At 40.7% G+C, this 20,819-nt stretch overlaps 1 protein-coding gene across 3 annotated transcripts; it reads right to left on the minus strand.

Annotated features, from left to right (window-relative positions):
* Positions 1–2,556: 2,556 nt before the first annotated feature.
* atf7ip2 (activating transcription factor 7 interacting protein 2) lies at positions 2,557–19,748 on the minus strand. 3 transcript variants are annotated; one of them, XM_022219645.2, is made up of 16 exons: positions 19,609–19,748; positions 14,914–14,983; positions 10,528–10,659; positions 9,394–9,462; positions 9,265–9,302; positions 9,094–9,134; positions 8,948–9,000; positions 8,534–8,579; positions 8,219–8,295; positions 7,390–7,432; positions 7,097–7,167; positions 6,280–6,322; positions 5,959–6,014; positions 5,664–5,822; positions 5,391–5,578; positions 2,557–2,982 (listed from the first exon to the last, which is right to left on the minus strand). In XM_022219645.2, exons 2-16 carry the CDS (start codon positions 14,980–14,982, stop codon positions 2,772–2,774), a joined length of 1,296 nt encoding a protein of 431 aa, XP_022075337.2. In that variant the 5' UTR covers position 14,983; positions 19,609–19,748; the 3' UTR covers positions 2,557–2,771. The 3 variants fall into 3 exon arrangements, with proteins under 3 accessions (XP_022075337.2, XP_022075335.2, XP_022075336.2); XM_022219643.2 differs by having other exon boundaries at positions 5,959–6,035; XM_022219644.2 differs by having other exon boundaries at positions 5,959–6,035; positions 19,659–19,740.
* Between the last annotated feature and the right edge of the window lie 1,071 nt (positions 19,749–20,819).

The following is a 20,819-nucleotide window of genomic DNA, read 5'->3' on the forward strand; positions in this document are numbered from 1 at the left end:
GCTGTCTTCTTAACTTACTGTACCTCAGGAAAGAGCAAGAGACGACTGTTAACTGCTGTCAGCTGGTGAGAGACTGGAGCTCTGTCATGCTGGGAAAAGAAACATCAGGAGCAGCAAATAAGAGCACAGCCACAGCTCCGCGAGTGCACGATACAGCAGAAGCACAGCGTTATTTAGACTTCATATCTGATGGCTTTTTGTTGTCTATGACTCTATTGTACTCAATTTCAACTTAATGAATAAAGGTGCAAGACATCTAATCATAATTTAACAAGGGAGTTTCTGTTGTCACAGTCAAAATCCTTGAAGACTAAAGCTTGAGCGACTTGTGAGCCACTCCATGAGGTTGAAATGCTTATATGACACACCCCAAAAGCAAAACTGGAGTTTTAAGCTGTTTTTAAACCCTGTAAGAATGTTAAACAGTAGAGTACAGTATGGTGCTGTCAAAAAATCAAAGGCATGTTTCTTGTTCAATCATAAATCATTGATGCAAAGGCTTTCAATACAAAAAAAATCAGTTTATATTTTAATTCATTCTCTACATAGCACTTGCTAAGTGTACTTATTTCAAAATAGAAAAACATGAATGTGATTATGGAGTGCACACTCATTGCTATATATCAGAGTGGCGTTTTTAGTGAGAGGTTAGTGAAGGTATCGGGAGGTACTTCAATTGGCATTTTAAATACAGAAATTATTAATAGCAGTGATGTAACATTTTAGGTTTGTTGTGTCTCCGATTGCTATTTGAACTGCAGTCAAGTAATCCTGATGTGAAACTGTTTTTTGACTGTGTAAATGACTAAATAATGGAAGAAAAAATACATTCACAGTACATTTAAACACAATCAAATTTATTAGTCATTTCAGTATCATTCATTCATTTTAGCTACACTTTAAAATGTTGGAGACTCCCTTTTTTTCCAATTAAAATTAACTTTTTGTCATAGCTGAACCAAATACTGTGGGCTACAACAATGACATCTTAGGACATAACTTAATTGAAATGTGTTTTTTTTTTTGCCACCCAACTGTGTATTTGTGTGTCCTGTGTAAAATTTGGACATCCAATTGTGCTCATGCCTGGCAGAATTTGTAAAATATGCACCTTTCTGTAATGAAAACATGAATGATCAGAGCAAATATATTTTATGATAATAACCCTAAATGAGTAAAAAGTTTTTTTCATTTTTTTTCTATAAACAAATGGAGACTCTTTTTGGCGTGGTATGTATATGAGCATGACTGTCCTCCTGTAGATGTTTCCTCTCCCTTTTTGTTCTAAGCCCTTCCCACCAGAAAAATAAATATTCAATTAAGGCTTCACGCATGACAATACCGTTCAAAAGTTTGGGGTCATTTGGAAATGTTTTTAATTTTGACAGAAAATCATTTCTTTAATGAAGATAACACTGAATTAATCAGAAAAACAGCCTCGATATTTTTAATGTGGTAAATGACTATTCTAGCTGGAAATGACAGATTTTTAATGGAATATCTACATGGGGTACAAAGGTCCATTTAAAGCAACCATCACTCCTGTGTTCTAATGACACATTGTGTTAGCTAATCGTGTTGAAAGGCGAATTGATGATTAGAAAACTCTTGTGCAATTATGTTAGTACATGAATAAAAGTACGAGTTTCTATAGGAAAAATGGAATTGTCTGGGTGACCCCAAACTTTTGACAATCAACTCATTTAGAGCAACTTGAACAAATATGGAGCAGCATAACTAATATAGAGGTACTTTAACGATTATAGAGCAACTTCAACTAATGTAGAGCAACTTTTACTTATGAAGACCAACTTTAACTAATATAGAGCAACTTTGACTAATAATATCACCTTTAGCTGATGTAGATCAACTTTAATTCATGCACACACTACCAGTCTAACGTTTGGGGTCACTCAGAAATGTCCTTATTTTTGAAAGAAAAGCAGATTTTCTCAAAGAAGATAACATTAAAAGAATCAGAAATAGAGTCTTGACATTGTTTATGTGACAAATGAGTATTCTAGCTGGAAACGACTGATTTTTAATGGAATATCTCCACAGGGGTACAGAGGAACATTTCTAACAACCATCACTCCTGTGTTCTAATGACACATTGTGCAAGCTTATGGTGTCGAAAGAATAAGGGATGATGAGAAAATTCCTGTGCGGTTATGTTAGCACACGAACAAAAGTGAGTTTTCATGGAAGACATGGAATTGTCTGGGTGACCCCAAACTTTGAACAGTAGTGTATCTTGCTCTTCCAAGTGAGCGTCCTCCATCTAACAAACTTCATTGTCACATGCTCCTCTTGCCTTAAACGTCGATGCTTTTTCTAGTATCCTGCTCTGTGTAAAAAAAAAAGTAAAAGTAAGTTCTTAGCCAAGCCCAAAAAATACCTCTGTGATTGGATAAAAACTCCCATCACAGGCTAAATCCAGTAAAGTCAAGTGGAACCAAAAGGCGGTATAGAAGTCTAGTTTGCCCTCCGATGATCTGAATAACAAAATGCTGAAATGTTCTTTGGTAAAACTTTCTCAATGATGACAAAATAATGTACTAACCATAAAATCATTAATTTTATTGTTTAGAAACAATTTTGTGTTGTGTAAAACATAGTACAGCAAGTCATAAACCCCCCCCAAAAAAACAACAACATCTTGACACATTTAAACATACTGCTTTGTATATGTAAAAAAATCCAAAGCAGTAAATCCCACTCCGAGCAGCTCTTTCTATCGTCTCCTCCTTGAAGCCTTTTCATCCGTCCAGCTATTCAGGGATGGCCGCGGTTGCAACTGCACTGTAGGGTCCATATCGACCAAAAATGTCTTTGCCCACCACGACAGCACACACCTTGTGCCCGGGCTTGTGCTTTCTGATCAGAACACACATGGGTAGCTCGATGGCCTTCACCTCGCCAAGGATCTTCCAGTCTGGAAAGATGCCGCTACCTTTAGTTTTTTCCATCGTCAGAAAGATCCTACAGAAGAGAGGATGAGAGAGAGGGTGAGTCAAGGATAGCTGTAGTGAAGGCAGGCCACTGACTGACTGAACTTTGCTTCCATCTGGTGGTCACAGTGGATTCTGACATCTGCAGTACGGTAATATTCTTCAGAAAAACGAGTAAAAAGATGCCACGCCTGCTCCGGTTTGAGAGCTGCTACGAGCTGATTTAGAGATTAATCGAGAGTAATTGGTGTTGCTCTGGGCTCTACTGCTACAACATCCAATCTGTGCAGCAGAGTAACATTATCTGTTTTTACTACTGCAGTTATGACTGTGCTTGTAGAGGTATTGGACATTACTGTATGAAGTATTGTATATTATTGTATTATGTTCTACTGTGAGCAAAGTGTGGGAGGGCTGATTTTTTACTCCACCAATGTGGAATGTGGCGGAATTATGTGACGATCAGCATTGGTTTGTCTGTCTGTCCATCTTTCTGTCTGCCTGTCCGTTAGCAGCATGACTCAAAAAAGGATTAACAGATTTGGATGAAATTTTTAGCGAAGGTGAGAAATGACATAAGGATCATGTGATTAGATTTTGGCAGCTTATAGTCTGGATTTGTTAAAGATTTCTGTATCATTGCAAGATAGCGGCATGGCGTGAACACTACGTCAGCTGCTGGCTGACAATCACATGATTGCAATCCTACTACAAATCGACTACTGTGGACTTATTGGTACTTTTCCATTGGAAATGACACAAGGATCAACTGATTTAACTGTGGGGGTGTTTCCAAGTTCCATCAATTCCCGCCACCCGTGACATATTTAGGTCACGCGATGCGGTATCCGTACATAATGTACACATGCATAACACACAACTGTGCTCAGTGCAACGTCACTTTGTTTGTGGGTACATCCATACTAAATGGCCACATTTGACGTTGCCGTGATTTCTGATCATAAATAACTATCCATCCATTCTCTATACACCGATTAATCCTCACTAGGGTCGCACATATGGGCAATTCAGAGTAATAAATTAACCTCAGCATATTTTTGGACGGTGGGAGGAAGCCGGAGTGCCCGGAAAAAACCCACACATGCACAGGGAGAACATGCAAACTCCATGCAGAAAGATCCCAGGCTGGGATTTGAACCGGGGATCTTCTTGCTGCAAGGCGAAAGTGCTAACCACTACACCGATGTGCAGCCCATCATAAATAACTAGTAAATAGAAAATGCTGCTTTTCTAAGAAAAAAAAAAGCCTGCATTTCTGACAACGCTGTATGAGGGAATGAGCAGCCTTGTTGGAGTGCTGCGCTCTCTGACTGCTTTTCTTATTTGCTTTTTTGCTTTCATTGTATTGTATACTTTTCTTTGCAAGTTGTGTTATATATTATGATGTTGCAGCTCTACTATAACACTATAGCCTGTTACAAATTTCCCTTTGGGACAATGAGATATATCTTATTTTCTCTTAATTACATGTTAAATTATGAGAAAAAAAATGCCACCCATTCCAAGGTTCAGGCATCTTTAAGGCTGATTTTTGTTGTTTTTCTTCGTCAAACATAATATTAAACTGAATATTTATATATTGTGAACTGTGGACTTCTGGTTAATAAAACAAGAAACATAAATTTTCACACTATTTTCTGGAATTTCAAAGACCAAGCAATTCTTCACAAAAAATGCACAAAATCATGGCTTTAAATTTTCTACAGACCAATAATGTTTGCCAGCAATTTGGAATACATCTTGTGCTTTACTCTGAAATGTGGATTAATTTCCTACCACCTACTATATCCAGCCAAAACAGGCAATTTAAGACAATAAGAATAAGTGGACTATGTTTAATTGCTAGTATTAGTTCTAAATTGTCAAACAGATCCAGTGCAAGCATGGTGCTAATTTAATTAGTTTTCTTTCTTATCTTTTTACTTGTAAAATCTGCATGTTTTAGAGGAAGAACACCACTGCAGTAAAGTCCTGATGAGGATTAACAGTATAGTATATTATACACTACTGTTTAAAAGATTGGGGTCATCCAGATAATTTCATGTTTTCCATGAAAACTCACACTTTTATCCATGTGCTAACATAACTGCACAAGGGTTTTCTAATCATCAATGAGCCTTTCAACACCATTAGCTAACACAATGTAGCATTAGAACACAGGAGTGATGGTTGCTGGAAATGTTCCTCTGTACCCCTATGGAGATATTCCATTAAAAATCAGCTGTTTCCAGCTAGAACAGTCATTTACCACATCAACATCATCTAGACTATAATTCTCAATAACTTAATGTTATCTTCATTGAAAAAAAAAAATGCTTTTCTTTCATTCATGTGGCCCCAAACTTTTGAACGGTAGTGTAGGTATGGCTGAACGCTGCCTACTCAACACACTATCGTTTCTCTAATGCTGCTTCTCACGTGTAACTCTCCATTGGTGGTGGAGAGGGGACTTCCTCTGCCAGCTTCCAGAGCACTGACAGACTGGTGGGGTTCTTGATGAGGGCCAGCTGAACTTCTAGTTTCTGAGGGATGCTGTACAAGGCCGCCTCCATGCTCAGGACTGAAGGGAAGGTGGGGTCAGGAAGACGAGGAAACGAGTTCCCAGGCTGAGGAAAAAGACAACGCGGATAACGTGAGTTGCAAAAACTCAAGTGAATTACTGTTGTGGCTTGTGTGAGTGTGTGCATTTACCTGAACTGTGTCTCTGTCTGTGTGGCTGGGACTGTTAGTACGTTCAGGAGTGACGCATTCGACTTTCACCTTTTTAGCTTCAGGCTCCTCAAACTCCTCTTTATTGTTCTCCCTTGTGTGTGAATCCTCTGGCTCTTCCTTTATGATCTTGACAAGTCCCTGAATTACATATATCAAAAAGAGAACAGAAGGCAACATGGGGTAACAGCTATTAGTTATACTTATTAATGTGTCACACGTTTTGAAAGAATTCAATATCAAATTGGAAATGAAATCAAATACAAAAGCTACTTACATTCCACTCAGAAGAACTGTTTGGAGCATGAACTGGAGGATGACGATTCTGCAAATCTGCAAGGGCAGGTGAAAAGCCTATCATGGATTAAAAATCATCACAAGCAGAAGAAAACAGCAAAAGGATGTAGTTAATTGGTCATATGCTGACCGATTCATATGAATTTCAGTGTTTTTCATAGCCTGTCATTTTCATATTTTGTCATTGCATGGAGGAATAATATTACCAGAAGCTCCAACACAGATAGATAATAGGTCACACATCGAAAATAGTTTTTATTTAAGCAATATTCAAACGTGTGCCAGTATGAAATCAACTTACCTTCACTCCATGCAGACTCCTCTGGTTCCTTTTTAATGGTTTTCTGCACAGAAAAAAATCCATTTAAAGCCGGTGTTTAGACTTCTTAGATAGCAAACAATCGTGGAAAATACAAATTTGACAGCTAAATAACTAACTTTGACCCCAACTCTTCCTCCATATATAGTACATGGTAGTATTCGTGACCACAAAATACTTAAATAATTACAGTTTAAATGAATATAAATACTGATTGAAACTCGTTTGTTTTTTAATGTTTCTTATATTTGTAATTGAAGGTATTATTCTCAAGTGACTTAAAACTATTTCTCAAAAAATGTATGATTAAATACATATTTAAAGACCACTCCATTCTTGGCCACACAATCTATGCTCATCTAATCCACATTTTTCTTTCTTTTCAAACATGTTTATGCTCTATGTAATGCTTCTCTGTATGAAATGTGCTTAACAAGTAAACTGGCCTCGCCTACTGAACAATCGAATTGTACCCACACAATCTGATTTCATCGTTTTAGCCCACTCAAACTGCTTTAACTTTGTATTATTCTTGTTGGGGGGTTTTCTTGGTGATGCATTTTAACGCTTTCATGTCTCTGAATTACCAAAAAGAAAATTGCAGAAATAAAAGGAAAGATGGGACAACAGTCAGAATGAAAAAATACACACAGACAACTAAGTGATGTAAACTCTTATGAAAACTAAAAGATGTTTTTTTTGGGTTCTTCAAGTCGCTTATCAGTAGTTATATCTATTTATACGTGGCATGTTTTGAACTAATATCAAATCCAAAATCAGATCAAACAACAAAGCTTACCCTGTGCTCAGGAGAACCACTTGTGCTCCAAACTTGAGGAGGCTGCTCTTGATTTAATTCTGCTTTTATAGCTGTCAAAGATTATCAAGGATGAGGAGAAAAGTCAAGAAAGGACAAGGAAGAGTAGGAAAAAAGACGTGGTTATTCATTCATGCACCGATTGATTCACATGATTGAATTTGAGTAATTCTAATTGCTCATGTACTATTTTCATCATGAGGAATAATGTTACTAGAAGCTATGTAAGACAGTCTTTCAATGAAGTTTTAATGTGAGTTACTAAATCAACTTACCTACATTACATACACTCTTCTTCGGTTTAGTTTTCACGCTTCTCTGCACAGAAAGAACGCTTCAAGTTACACCACAATGTTAACACTGGTTCAGGTCACCACCACCAGCGAGGGCCACTACATTAGTATTCAAGTAAATCATTTTGACAATAATCCTTCCTCCCTATGTATTGCGTGGTGGCATCTGTAACCACAAAAGACTTGAAATTAATACAAATATTGACCCGAACTAAAAACTGTTTAGTTGAGGAAAAAATACTGTTTTTTTTTCAGTGATTCTTGTTATTTTATTTTATTTCCAAGCCTTTCACAGAGGCTGCTGATCCAACACTATTTCAGAATAATGACTTCACACCACTTCTTAAAAACTCACTACACATTCACTGTTATTTGAAAGACTGCTAAACTCACAGCCGCAGAAACCATGCTCTTATCTCCAACTATTTTGGAAAACACGTTAATGCTCAATGCAAAGCACTGCTTCTCTGTATGAAATATGCTAAACAAATAAACTTTCCTCACCTACTGAAAAATGTGTATAGACACAGTCTGCTTTCACCGTTTCACCCTTAGGCTCCTAAAACTGCTTTAACTTCTCAGTACTGTTTTCTTTCTTCTGCTGAGCCTCTTGTTCTTTCATATTAACCCTGAAAAGTCTCTGAGCTACACAGTCCAAAGGGAAAATTCAAGAAAAAACTCCTAGAAAGTTACAGATGTAAACTAATTTATTTGTTGCTTCTACAAATAGTCATTAGTTACTTTCACACAGGTGGCATAAGTTGAAATGAATCAATCATCAAATAAAAAATTAAAGAGCTAAGCATCCTACCTCACACTCAAGCCAGTTATGAGAAGTAAAAACTGAAGGAGGCTTCTTTTCGAAGTCTTCTGTGGCAGTCGTCAAAGCTTAATGTGGATTATGAAAAACGACAAGTAACAGAAAAAGAGACAGGACAAAAGAATTGTTATTTAATCACAGAGCGACTCATTCATGACTAAATTTCGCTTTTTATTATGCCTCATCACGTAGGTTTTTTGCCACTTCATGGAGCACTAAACATTACCAGCAGGCAACATAAGGCAAACATTGAAAATCGTTTACATTTGAGTTACTCAGACCTTCACTTCTACGACATTAACTTACCTTCATAAAATCCACGCACCTCCTCTAGAGCCTTTTTGGTAGTGCTCTGCACAGAAAGAATCAATCAGCTTAAATGTCATTGTTTGCAGTGTGCTTTAGTTATTAATAGTATGTAAGCCACTAAAGTAGCATCCAAATAAAAACATTTGACAGCAATCATTTCTATATATACAGGACATCCATCCATCCATTCTCTATACACCGCTTTATCCTCACTAGGGTCGCGGGGGGTGTTGGAGCCTATGGTAGAATATAAATAATTATTTATCTAAGGCGAATAATTACTGCCCAGATTCAACTATTCCCAAGGAATTCATAGAAGCTGCAAATTCAATACAATTACATATCAAAAAGTGATTTAAAGCTACTTATCAGAAAGTGACTGATAAATACAGACTGTAACTACATATTTACCATCATTTTCATGACCTCTCCAGTCCTGGGAGCAGAATCCCTGCTTTTTTTATCTACATGAAAATGAAAATACATACTATAAATACTCGTCCAACCAACAAAATAAAATATGGATTATTTTGCACATGTGCTTGCTGGGGTCTTACTCTGTGACGTGGTTTCAGTGCTTTCATCCTCCGAGTCTATGCTGGAGAGTTGAATTTAAATCAAACTGTCATATAATTGATAAAATCCAAATAAAGCCATGGCAAAAGATCACATCAGGGTCTTCATAACGTTTACTAAGGAATAAAACAATTAAACCAGCCTCGACATACCAGATGATGTCTTCATTAACAGTGCGACGTGGTGGACGCTGAAAAGACATTTAAGATCATCTTAATATTCATCTTGTTTTCACAGAATTATATTGTCACAAAATATGTCTTCTATGTTTGTCTGCAAACCTGCATTTGTGTCTTTGTCACGTAGGAAATAGCTGCTTCTGCTTTCTTAGACACTCTGTTAATTTGAGCCTGAGGAGAAAAAGAGCATCTGTAACAACTGCTGGTTTCAAGGTCATTTTTTATCATCAAGGACAGACAGACAATACATCCAAGTTTGGTTCAAGACAGCAAAAGCATGAAAATAAAAGCAAATGTCTCACTGGATTTAAGCTGACGGAGAAGAAAAATGATAAAGATAAACAATGGATGAAGACAGACAGATGAAGAATGAATGCTTTAACCCTTTAAGCTTCAGTCAATTCCAGCCGTTTTCAGTACAAAAAATCGCTAATATTCTATTTTTAAATAAAAAAAATTACGAAAAATACGGGGAATATTGGACGGGCATCACGAGGTGCATTTCCTTGAAAATGACCGATTCGGGGATTTTATACGACTTCAGGACATGTTTTGGACAAAATAGTTTACTGGCTTGTGTTGTCTGGATGTAAAAGGTTGGATTATGGCCGTTTTTTGTGGAATCTTTTTTTTTGTGTGTAGTAATGAACCCGGAAATGTGAGTCGCGCTGTGTGCGTTGAAGCCGTGTATAGAGAACGGATGGATGAATATTCGTTTTTGTCGGACAAATGTGTTTTTCTCACCCGCTGTGGTAATCACATCTGAAAGTGGTTTATACCGGCGGATTCATGAGAATCTAAGCTTTCCATCGGCGTATAGTGTTTGTATAATCGTGTTTGCAGCCGTCGGACATTCTTGAAATTCCTATGCAAATTAGTAGGTGTACCGCCGACGGTACACCTACGACGCACTGAAGCGTAAAGGGTTAATGATTTAACAGTAGTTGTCAAATTTTGGAATCAAGGCATAAAAGAAGAAAAAGGCAAGATTTTAGAGAACTTTGGCAAATTGGGTGAAATGAAGAAAAAAGGACAAGAAGAAAAGGAAAGAAGAAAGTCAGTGACTAGCTCAAAGCAACGGAGCAGCCATTTGCTGGCAGAAAGGAAAACGGAGGGATGTTGTGGCTCTGGACACTCCCCCTCACCCACTCCCTCACAGTGTAGATTCCACAGTCCCAAGCTCCTATGCAGGTGTTGAGTCCACAAGTCATGTTTTATATCACTACTTCCACTCACCTCCAGGTTTTGAATGGACTTTTCATAGCTGAGCCCATTATCCAGCTGTTGAAAAGTTTCTATTAAACACTGCAGTCTGGCTTCATTCTTTCGAACTGCGCTGCGAACCTCCTGCTTGACCAGAGCTTGCACCTGTAGACAAACACCCCAAAACACACACACACACACACACACACACACACACACACACACACACACACACACACACACACACACACACAGTTATGTCCATCCACTATCTATTAGGGCGGGACCCGAATATTCGAATATTCATTCGCTACGGTGGTATCCGGATATTAATTTTGGTATCCGAATATTCACACTCACATTCACACCAGCAGACAATTTAGAATCACCAATTAACCTGAGCATGTTTTTTGACTGTGGGAGGAAACTAGAGTACCTGGAGAAAACCCATGCTTGCACAGGGAGAACATGCAAACTCCATGCAGAAAGATCCCATGAAGGCTGGGACACGAACCAGAGATCTTCTTGCTAAAGGCGAAAGTGCTAACCACCATCCACTGTGCAGCCCGTTGTGTTGATTACAGGGGGTTCTTGACTTATGTTGTCAAAGTTCGGCTCTTACAGTGTGACGTAAGTCGATTTTCGCCGTAAGTCTGAACTCCGGTGAAAATGTAAACAAAGCCCTGATGAGAACAACGCGCGGGACGTGTGGAGAGGACTTAAGAACATTTCTGGACATGGACAGAGTGCCAGAGGGACAGCTGATGGAGACCAGCGCAGGGCGGACGAGCTGAACTGTTACTTTAACAGATTTGACTCTCCCCCCACCCCCTCTGCCCCCTTTCCTGCTCCCCCCTCTTCACACATCCCCAGCCCAGCAGACCCTCCCCTTCCTGCGACACCTTCACCGGCCCCCAACTCACCCACACGAACTACTCCCACCCCCTGCAGCCCACCTTACTCCCCCCCTCACTCCCCCCTCTCCTTCACACCGGACCAGGTGAGGAGAGAGCTGAGGCGACTGAAGCAGAGGAAATCTGCTGGACCAGACGGCATCAGTCCCAGGCTGCTGAGGACCTGCGCGGACCAGCTCTGTGAGGTCCTCTGCCACCTCTACAACCTGAGCCTCAGCCTGGAGCGGGTCCCCGTCCTGTGGAAAACCTCCTGTGTGGTCCCAGTCCCTAAAACAGCTCACGCCAAGGAACTGGCCCACTACAGACCTGTCGCCCTCACCTCCCACCTCATGAAGACCATGGAGAGGCTCCTCCTCCACTACCTCCGCTCAGTGGTGAGCTCCGACCTGGACCCGCTGCAGTTTGCCTACAGGCCCAACATGGGGGTAGAAGACGCTGTCATCTACCTGCTGCAGCGAGCGTTCACTCACCTGGAGAGCGCCGGCAGCGCTGTGAGAGTCATGTTCTTTGACTTCTCCACCATCTCCACTCTCCAGCGCCTTCAACACCATCAGGCCGGCGCTGCTGCGGGGGAAGCTGGTGGACGCGGGAGTTGATGGACTTCTCGCTGCCTGGACCACTGACTACCTCACTGACCGTCCACAGTAGGTGCGGCTGCGCGGCTGTGAGTCAGAGGTGGTAGTCTGCAGCACGGGGGCGCCCCAGGGCACCATCCTCTCGCCCTTCCTCTTCACCATCTACACCTCGGACTTCACCTACAACACGGACAGCTGCCATCTCCAGAAGTTCTCCGATGACTCCGCCATTGTGGGCCGTGTGTCTGAGGGGAACGAGCTGGAGTATCGGTCGGTCATCATGGACTTTGTGGACTGGTGTGAGCGCAACCACCTGTGCCTCAACACCAGTAAGACGAAGGAGATGGTGGTCGACTTCAGGAGAAGGACACTCCCACATCCACCAGTGAACATCCAGGGGCAGGACATTGAAACAGTGGACAGTTTCAAGTACCTGGGTGTTCACCTCAACAATAAACTGGACTGGTCCCACAACACCGATGCTCTGTACAAGAAGGGCCAGAGTCGCCTCCACCTTCTGAGGAGGCTGAGGTCCTTCGGAGTGTGCAGACCTCTACTAAGGACTTTCTACGACACTGTGGTAGCCTCTGCTTTCCTCTATGCTGTCGTCTGCTGGGCCCCGGGCAGCACAGAGCGGGACATGAAGAGACTGAACAAGCTGACCAAGAGGGTCAGCTCTGTCCTGGGCTGCCCACTGGACTCTGTGATGGATGTGAGTGAGAGGAGGCTGTTGACCAAGCTCTCATCCATCATGGACAACAGCTCCCACCCACTGCACCGGACTGTAGTGGAGCTGAGCAGCTCCTTTAGCACGAGACTCAGACACCCTCAGTGCAAGAAGGAGCGCTACCGCAGGTCCTTCATCCCCACTGCCATCAGACTGTATAACACTACTGTGTAGTTGTTATTATGTGCAATATTTATTATCTTGTTCTTGCACTTTCGTGACTTTTGCACTCCTGTTTTTTGTTTTTGTTTCTAAGAGCCCTGTAATGTTAAATTTCTCCTTTGTGAGATTAATAAAGTCTATCTTATCTTATCTTATCTTATGTGCATCACCATATCAATCAGTTTGCCTGTACAACCACAGTAACGACAAACAGTCATTAGCTCACAATGAAACACAACTCGGTAGGAAAATACCGATGAAGATGTAAACTGTAAGTCTGACTTACACTTGGGAGCCATAATGAAGGTAGCAAATGTAGCACAATCCAATGTGGTGGAAAATGTAAACAAAGCCATCTTAAAGTGCCGCGTGACTACTGTACAAACAGTATTCATCCGGTCCACTCGCCGCATGACTACATATTCATCCGCTGTGCTCACCATGTGACGACGTATTTGTCCGCTCCGCTCGCCAACTAGTTCCACTGAACCAGTTAAGACGAAACGCCGTACGTTAAACTGAGGACCAGCCTATAATCAGTTTCGAGGTAAACGGCGAAACAACATAAGCTGAGGACGTCGTAAACGTGGACGTGGACGTCCTCGGTTTACACATATTTGAAAATGGAAATGACCTGCATCTAAGAATCCTGTTGCTGAGATTCCACATTCTTCACTGACTGTATAACATTTGCATGAAGAGTTTACTGATATTTAGCAGACTTGGTCTAGTCATGCAAAATATGATTAAATATAAAACGGATACAACTGTAAGTGTGCATTAGCCTAGCCGCGCTAGACAACCCACGGCAACGAATTTAATTCTCTGCCAGGGTGAGTCTAGTTACCCTCCATAAGGCTCGAGGCTGGATTCTCCTAAAACTGGCCGGACCAATCACCATGAAGTGTAGAGTCAGAAGGCGGGCGTCACGAAGTGACGACAGAGGCGTGACGATTCTGACAGAAACAACCAGTGCACAATAAACAGTTACGTTTCGACTCGGCTATGGCCACAGCCCTTAAAGATTTGAAGCTAAAATTCAACTTGAAAGATAAACAAAGGACGGCATTTAATTGTTTCATTGAGAAGAAAGACGTATTTGGACTTATGCCGACGGGATATGGCAAATCCTTAATATACAACCCGGTCTCACGGGGATTCGTGAAACTGTCACGTAAGTTTTAGTTTCGGTTTCGTGCGCACCAACACGATTTCGTCATGTTTTTCGTGCCGCTCACCACGAAATGTTTTTCGCTGTGGTAATCACATCTGAAAGTGGTTTATACCGGCGGATTCATGACGATCTAAGCTGTCCATCGGTGTATACTGCTTGTGTGATCGCGTTTGCGGCCGCCGGCCGCCGGACATTCTTGAAATTCCTATGCAAATTGGTAAGTGTACCACCGGCTTATGGTTAGGTTATGGTTAGGGTTATGGTTAGGGTTATGTTTAGGGACGATGTCAAGCAAAATATAGCGTTGGATTCGCCACGGTTTTACATTAAAAATATAATATACACATTCTTTTGAAATACGTTCTGAGTGGCACGAAAAGTCCGCCGTTTAAAATACATTGGTGCGCATTTCGTGGTGAGCGGCACGAAAAACATGACGAAATCGTGTTGGTGCGCACGAAACCGAAACTAAAACTTACGTGACAGTTTCACGAATCCTCGTGAGATCGGGCTCTAATATACCAGTTGGCTCCGCGGCTCCGCTGGTTGGGAAGCTAATGGGACTTAGCCACAATCTGCCGGCGCTCTCGGAACTACGTCAGCCTATTCGTTGTGTTGATTGGTTGTATACCTACCCAATTGCTGCAGAGGGATTTGATAGACAACCTTTTAGCCCGCCTCCCTCCCTGTCGAGCAGTCCCAGACCCTTGTGCCGTCAGAAACATGGGTATAGCATGGCTAGGCTAAGTGTGCATTTAAATATGCAGTCACACAGCAGCACAGCATTCAGCTACTTGAGATGTTAGCTGTGAACACACACACACACACACAAAAATGATAATCACAATTTCCAAGGTTGGTTCTTACTTCTGATTGGGAAAACTGCATCCGACCACCGGCTCCTGTGTAAGCTGACATGGAGGGCAACCTCTTCATTCTTTATATGGACAAACAAACACAAAGTCAGAACCACAAAAGGATTAAGTTGATAATGTTTGCTCCTCTACACTGAGGAGCTTACACATTCTTCGTGTGGAATAAAAATTCTAGTCTTTTGTTGCATAAAAACACTTACATATATTGTACCTGGCAACAAAAAACATTCACACGCGATAAAACATGTCACGTGTAAATGTTGTGGCCGGCTAGTGACTGCCCATCATCTGTGCGATTTTCAGATGCGGCGCGTTGCCATGTGGGAAAATCGCATCCAGTGGACACGCACCTTTACCTTCGCAGTTGCATATTTGTTTTGAGGATGGGACTTTTCTTGTTAACAGGATTTCCTGTTTTTCTGACCTTATACTAGTTACCTCAAGTCGCCTTTTCATTGTAATAAATAAGCTTAAAACATTGCAACTTACAACGCAATTTTTTAGAAAAGCTGCTGCGAATTCGGGCATTTTCAGACGCAATTTTGAAAAACGCCCGTGAAATCCTGGAAGGACTGATTAAAGCACAGACATGGATCAGAAATGTCCGCAGGTTGGATTGGAAATTTCAGATCTGTGAATTATGCTGGTATCGGAACCCGACACTGATACAGGATCGGTTCGGTCCCATCCCTAATCTGGACCCTGGTCCCTGTGGTGGGTAGTTCCTCCAAATGATCCCAGTCAAATGCCCTTTCCCTATACAATCCATCCCCACATCTTTTTCTGCAACTCAGCTAATAACACAACTAGCAGCAGCCCATGCTATGTTAAAGCTGGAGGAGCAAAATAACTGTAAAATAACTATCTGTATGCAGAACATTAGCCTTACTGTAAGCCACTCTAAAGCAGTTACTGGAAAGCTGCACAGATTTACAAGGCTGGTGGAGGATTAACTCACACATCAAGAAGACACAGCGCCACTTCTGCGTCAGAATTCAATCCTTTTGCTGCTTTTAGTGCACGCCATCTATTAAATGCCCTTCCAATGTCCACTCGCCTGTCTTGTAGCCTCACAGACATCCGTTCGCGTTTCTCGGATTTGGTGGAAGGGTTGACTTTCTCACGAGCTGGACTTTTGGAGCTACTGCAAACCTGAGTTTGATCTTGAACCTCTGACATTTTCTGAACTAGCCTGCACTGCACTGTCAGGACAGAAGATGCCTGTATAAGTTTGGAGATTTAGGAATCAGACAGTGTACAGAGTTAGTCCAACAAACACAGTTAGATAGGTCCTTAGACAGCGTGGACATGTACATGGATCTCATCAGTGTTAACACAAACAGGCTAAATGATAAAGCTTTCTGATCAGTCACTTCAACATATTATTTTTTGGAAAATCTTTTTCAAGCTTTGGACAATTTAAAAGCTATGTTGTCAGAATAATAAACCTTGTTTTGGGGATTAAGATGTAACACCTGAATTGCATGAACATAACAAATCGCTTGGATCTAGAGCTGTTCCATAAAGACCTATTCAAGTTTTTGCAATCAAGCTAACTTGATGCAGGTTCAAGTAGTCAAGTCAATTACATGTCCACACTATTCATAAGCATTCCAGGAGCACGGATTAAGTTGATCCAGAGCGGAAAACAGCATTGGTACAAAGAGAGCAGTATGAGTGTTCGCAGCCACCAAGCAGTGTTCATAATTAGAAAGACGTGAAAAAATCACATATTTAGTTATGAAACATAGAGCTTCCACAATCAAAACCAGGGAGAATGTATGCTATTTTCCATGCAACTCTAATTTCTTCAATGTCATGGATCATACATAAAATTAGGCTGCTATTTTTTTTTATCATTCATGTTAATCATTAAGGAGTTTCATCCATCACCACCCCAAAGATCATGGTGTAGTTTGTATCCTGACTGATTCTTGGTCATAACACACTGCTCAAAAAAATTAAAGGAACACTTTGAAAATACATCATATTTCAATACGGGGGAAAAACAAACTGGATATTAGCATTGATATGGACTGGATAATGTGTTAGGAATGAAAAGTGCCACATTGTTTGATGGGAATGAAAATTATCAACCCCCCAGGAGGGCTAAATTCAAGACACCCCAAAATCAAAGTGAAAAACTGATGTGTCAGGCTAGTCCATCTTGCTGAAATTCCTTGGAAGCAACTCAAAATGGTATTCAGTAGTTTGTATGGCCTCCATGTGCTTGTATGCAGCCTGACAATATCGGGACAAGCTCTGAATGAGACGATGGATGGTGTCCTGGGGTATCTCCTCCCAGAACTGGACCAGGGCATCGCTGAGCTCCTGGACAGTCTGAGGAGCAACCTGATGGTGTCGGATGGAACAGAACATAATGTTCCAAAGGCGTTCTATTGGATTCAGGTCAGGTGAGCATGGGGGCCAGCTAATGGTATCAGTTCCTTCATCCTCCAGGAACTGCATGAGTTCTCTTACCACATAAGACTGGACATTGTCGTGCATCAGAAGGAATCCAGGACCACTGCACCAATGTAGGGTCTGACAATGGGTCAAAGGATTTAATCCTGATACCTAAAGGCAGTCAGAATGCCATTGTCCAGCCTGTAGAGGTCTGTGCGTCCCTCCATGGATATGTCTCCCCACACCATCACTGACCCACCACCAAACCAGTCATGCTGAACAATGTTACAGGCAGCATAACTCCACGGCTTCTCCAGACCCTTTCATGTCTGTCACATGCGCTCAGGGTGAACCTGCTCTCATCTGTGAAAAGCACAGGGCACCAGCGGTGGACTTGCAAATTCCTGTGTTCTATGGAAAATGCCAGCCGAGCTCAACGGTGCCAGTCAGCGGGCACGAGAGGACGCACAGACCTCCGACCACTCTCATTACATCTCTTTCTGATTGTTTGATCAGAGACATTCACACCAGTGGTCTGCTGGAGGTCATTTTGTAGAGCTATAGCAGTGCTCATCCTGTTCTTTCCTTGCACAAAGGAGCAGATAGCTGTCCTGCTGATGGGTTGAGGACCTTCGACAGCCCTGTCAAGCTCTCCCAGACTAACTGCCTGTCTCCTGGAATCTCCTCCATGCGCTTGAGAATGTGCTGGGAGACACAGCAAACCTTCTGGCAATGGCACGCATTGATGTGCCATCCTGGAGGAGTTGGACTGTCTGTGGAACCTCTGTAGGGTCCAGGTATCGCCTCATGCTACCAGAAGTGACACTGACCCTAGCCAAATGCAAAACTAGTGAAAAACAGTCAGACAATATTAGGAAGGAAAAAAATGTCAGTGGCCTTCACCTGTAAACTCATTCCTGTTTTAGGGGTTGTCTCATGGTTACCCCTCTCGTGCATCTGTTGTTAATTTTATGAACACCAAAGCAGCTGAAACTGACTAAAAAGCCCCTCAGTTACTGACTTGACCAGATCAGTATTCCACATGTTTGACTGATTTGATGCAATACTTAGATTAAAAAGTGTTCCTTTAATTTTTTGAGCAGTGTACATTCAATAAATAAATAAATGAACATATGTTTATTTATTTAATGATGTGTGTGGTGGGTTGGATAGTTGTATATTATTGCCATTTAATTTTTGGTTATATAGAAATAAACTGTTAATGAAGTAATCCTGTTCAGGGTGGGATTAAATAAGTTTTGTCTTCTTCCCACTCCCTTTCGAACATGTATGATTTGTAAATTTCTGTGATGCCTTGTTTTAGTTGCGGTTTTATTTTGTATAAGCTGCATCGGCTGTCTGTTAATTTCATGTTCGAAATAAATAAATAAATAAATAAAATAAATAAAAAAAGAGTCTGTTAAAAACAGAATAACTGTGGGGTATTAAAATATCTAATGAATCAAAAGTACAATAACTGACCACATCTAAGTTAAGTTGTTTTAGATTGTTGTAAATGTCATAAGCAATACTTTGCAAAAACTATTTTCTATCAGGAAAAAAGAGGAGGGGGCATCTGGATTTAAATATGATTCAGCACATCGCCGGATGGTATTGCATATTTACAGAGAATTTATTTATGCCGCTGTGCTGTTAATTATTCATGTTGCTATTATCATTCTATTGGGGTAATTTAGAATGAGAAAAACACTTTATTACACATAACTTACTATATTAAACATGTAGTAAGGCCTACATCTTAGCAATAATAATTGCGTCATGTATCATTATTTAGTAAAGGAAATTCTCCACAAATTTTAATTGTCTAGGCTGATACTGGTTAATAAGGTTAGATAATATGTTAACACGCCAGAGAGTCAAGGCTAGAATTTTGGCTTTCTGTATTGCAACAACTCTGGTTGTAACACAATGGCCGGATAGTAAGCCTGCTGTGGACACGGTTAGCTTCCTTACATAAGTTTCCATAGTAAGTGAATTAGAAGAATTTACTGTAGGGAACCGAAACAACTTAAAAGTCAGAACAACTGAAAAAAGCCCTTGTCAGTAGATAATCTCGCTTTGAGGAAAAGGATCCTAGATATCAATAGTTAGCAGCATCGGTGGCTAATGATTTATTAAGCTTGTTACCACAGTTAGCTTACAGGGCTAGCAAACCTTTAGCGGTTGCATTAAATAAATCGTTACTCTGAGTAGCAAACCGGTAACATATAAAACAGTCAATGTGAATGGACATACAGTTCGCATGCATCTGAAAGAATACCTTAACGAGGGAGTATGAGATGTAATTTACACCTGGAGAATCTCACTCACTTCAGCTTGTTTTGTTCATGTAAGAAATACGTCCCCTATGAAACAGGAAGCTTCGGAGAACGCTTCCTGCAGATTTGCGAAACCATCTGATGCGAGCACGCGAAAGCATCAGCCGGAAGTGGGGGGAAAAGCTTGACTCTGATTGGTGGATGAGGCTGAGGTCGTGGAAGCGATTGGTTGTTCGGGTCAGCTAGCAGGTCTGATCCAGTCTGGCGCCAAACGTTCCCCACAGAATAGTATTATCGATTCCAAAAATGTAAACTGAATAAAATTATTTTCCTCTCATGATCGTTTCTCAGTAGATCTGTAAAATAAAATAAAAAACAACATATAAATACAGACAAAAAATAAACTCTATAGGTTTTAAAATAAAAATAATGTTGTTAGTTATTTATTTGCTGTTGCAAATAATGATAGTAATAATAATAGCCTCCTTTAAATAGCATCAACCTAAAAATGATTTCAGTGTGCAAAAGTCAACATTAAAATGAGAGATAAAGCAAAGGATAAAAAGACAAGAAGAGCAACAATATCAACGTAATTTATCAACATTATCAATACAATGTGCAATATTTAATTTTCATCTCATTTTTCAGGTGCACTACTTCATTATTATGCGTGATATTACTTTTTACAACAATATCATTGCCAGCATTACTTTACCGTTGTTTAACTTACTTGTCTGGTACACACAAAAAGCGATTAATAAAGTTTTGTCTTATTTTATCCCATCTTGTACTATTGTAAAAAAAAAATAGATGAAAAACAAAAATATATATACATTAATAAACTATAATAACCACAATAAAGTCAGCTCAGAGAAGGCCTTCACTTTTCAATGATGTTTTTAAGGAAGACAGTGATGTTGACAGTCTAAGATTCTCTGGAAGGGAATGTCAAGCTTAGGGCCGTGAACAATAAAGATGCAGTCACCTTGGATTCCAAGGTGAAATCCAGGAGGAACAGTTAGATGGTTCCTGCAAAAGGATCTCAGTCTGCCATCATGCTCATAAAAAACAATTGTTTGATAGCATGTGGGTGTGCAAGGCTTTTAAAACAAGCAGTAAAATCTTAGTCATTTCTAAAACTAAATGGTACCATAAAGTGTGGTACAGTAATCAGGTCTGGGGACAATGGAAGGCATGTATGTCTGTATGTCTG

Source organism: Acanthochromis polyacanthus, chromosome 21 (assembly GCF_021347895.1).
Source record: "Acanthochromis polyacanthus isolate Apoly-LR-REF ecotype Palm Island chromosome 21, KAUST_Apoly_ChrSc, whole genome shotgun sequence".
Taxonomy (NCBI): Eukaryota; Metazoa; Chordata; class Actinopteri; family Pomacentridae; genus Acanthochromis; species Acanthochromis polyacanthus.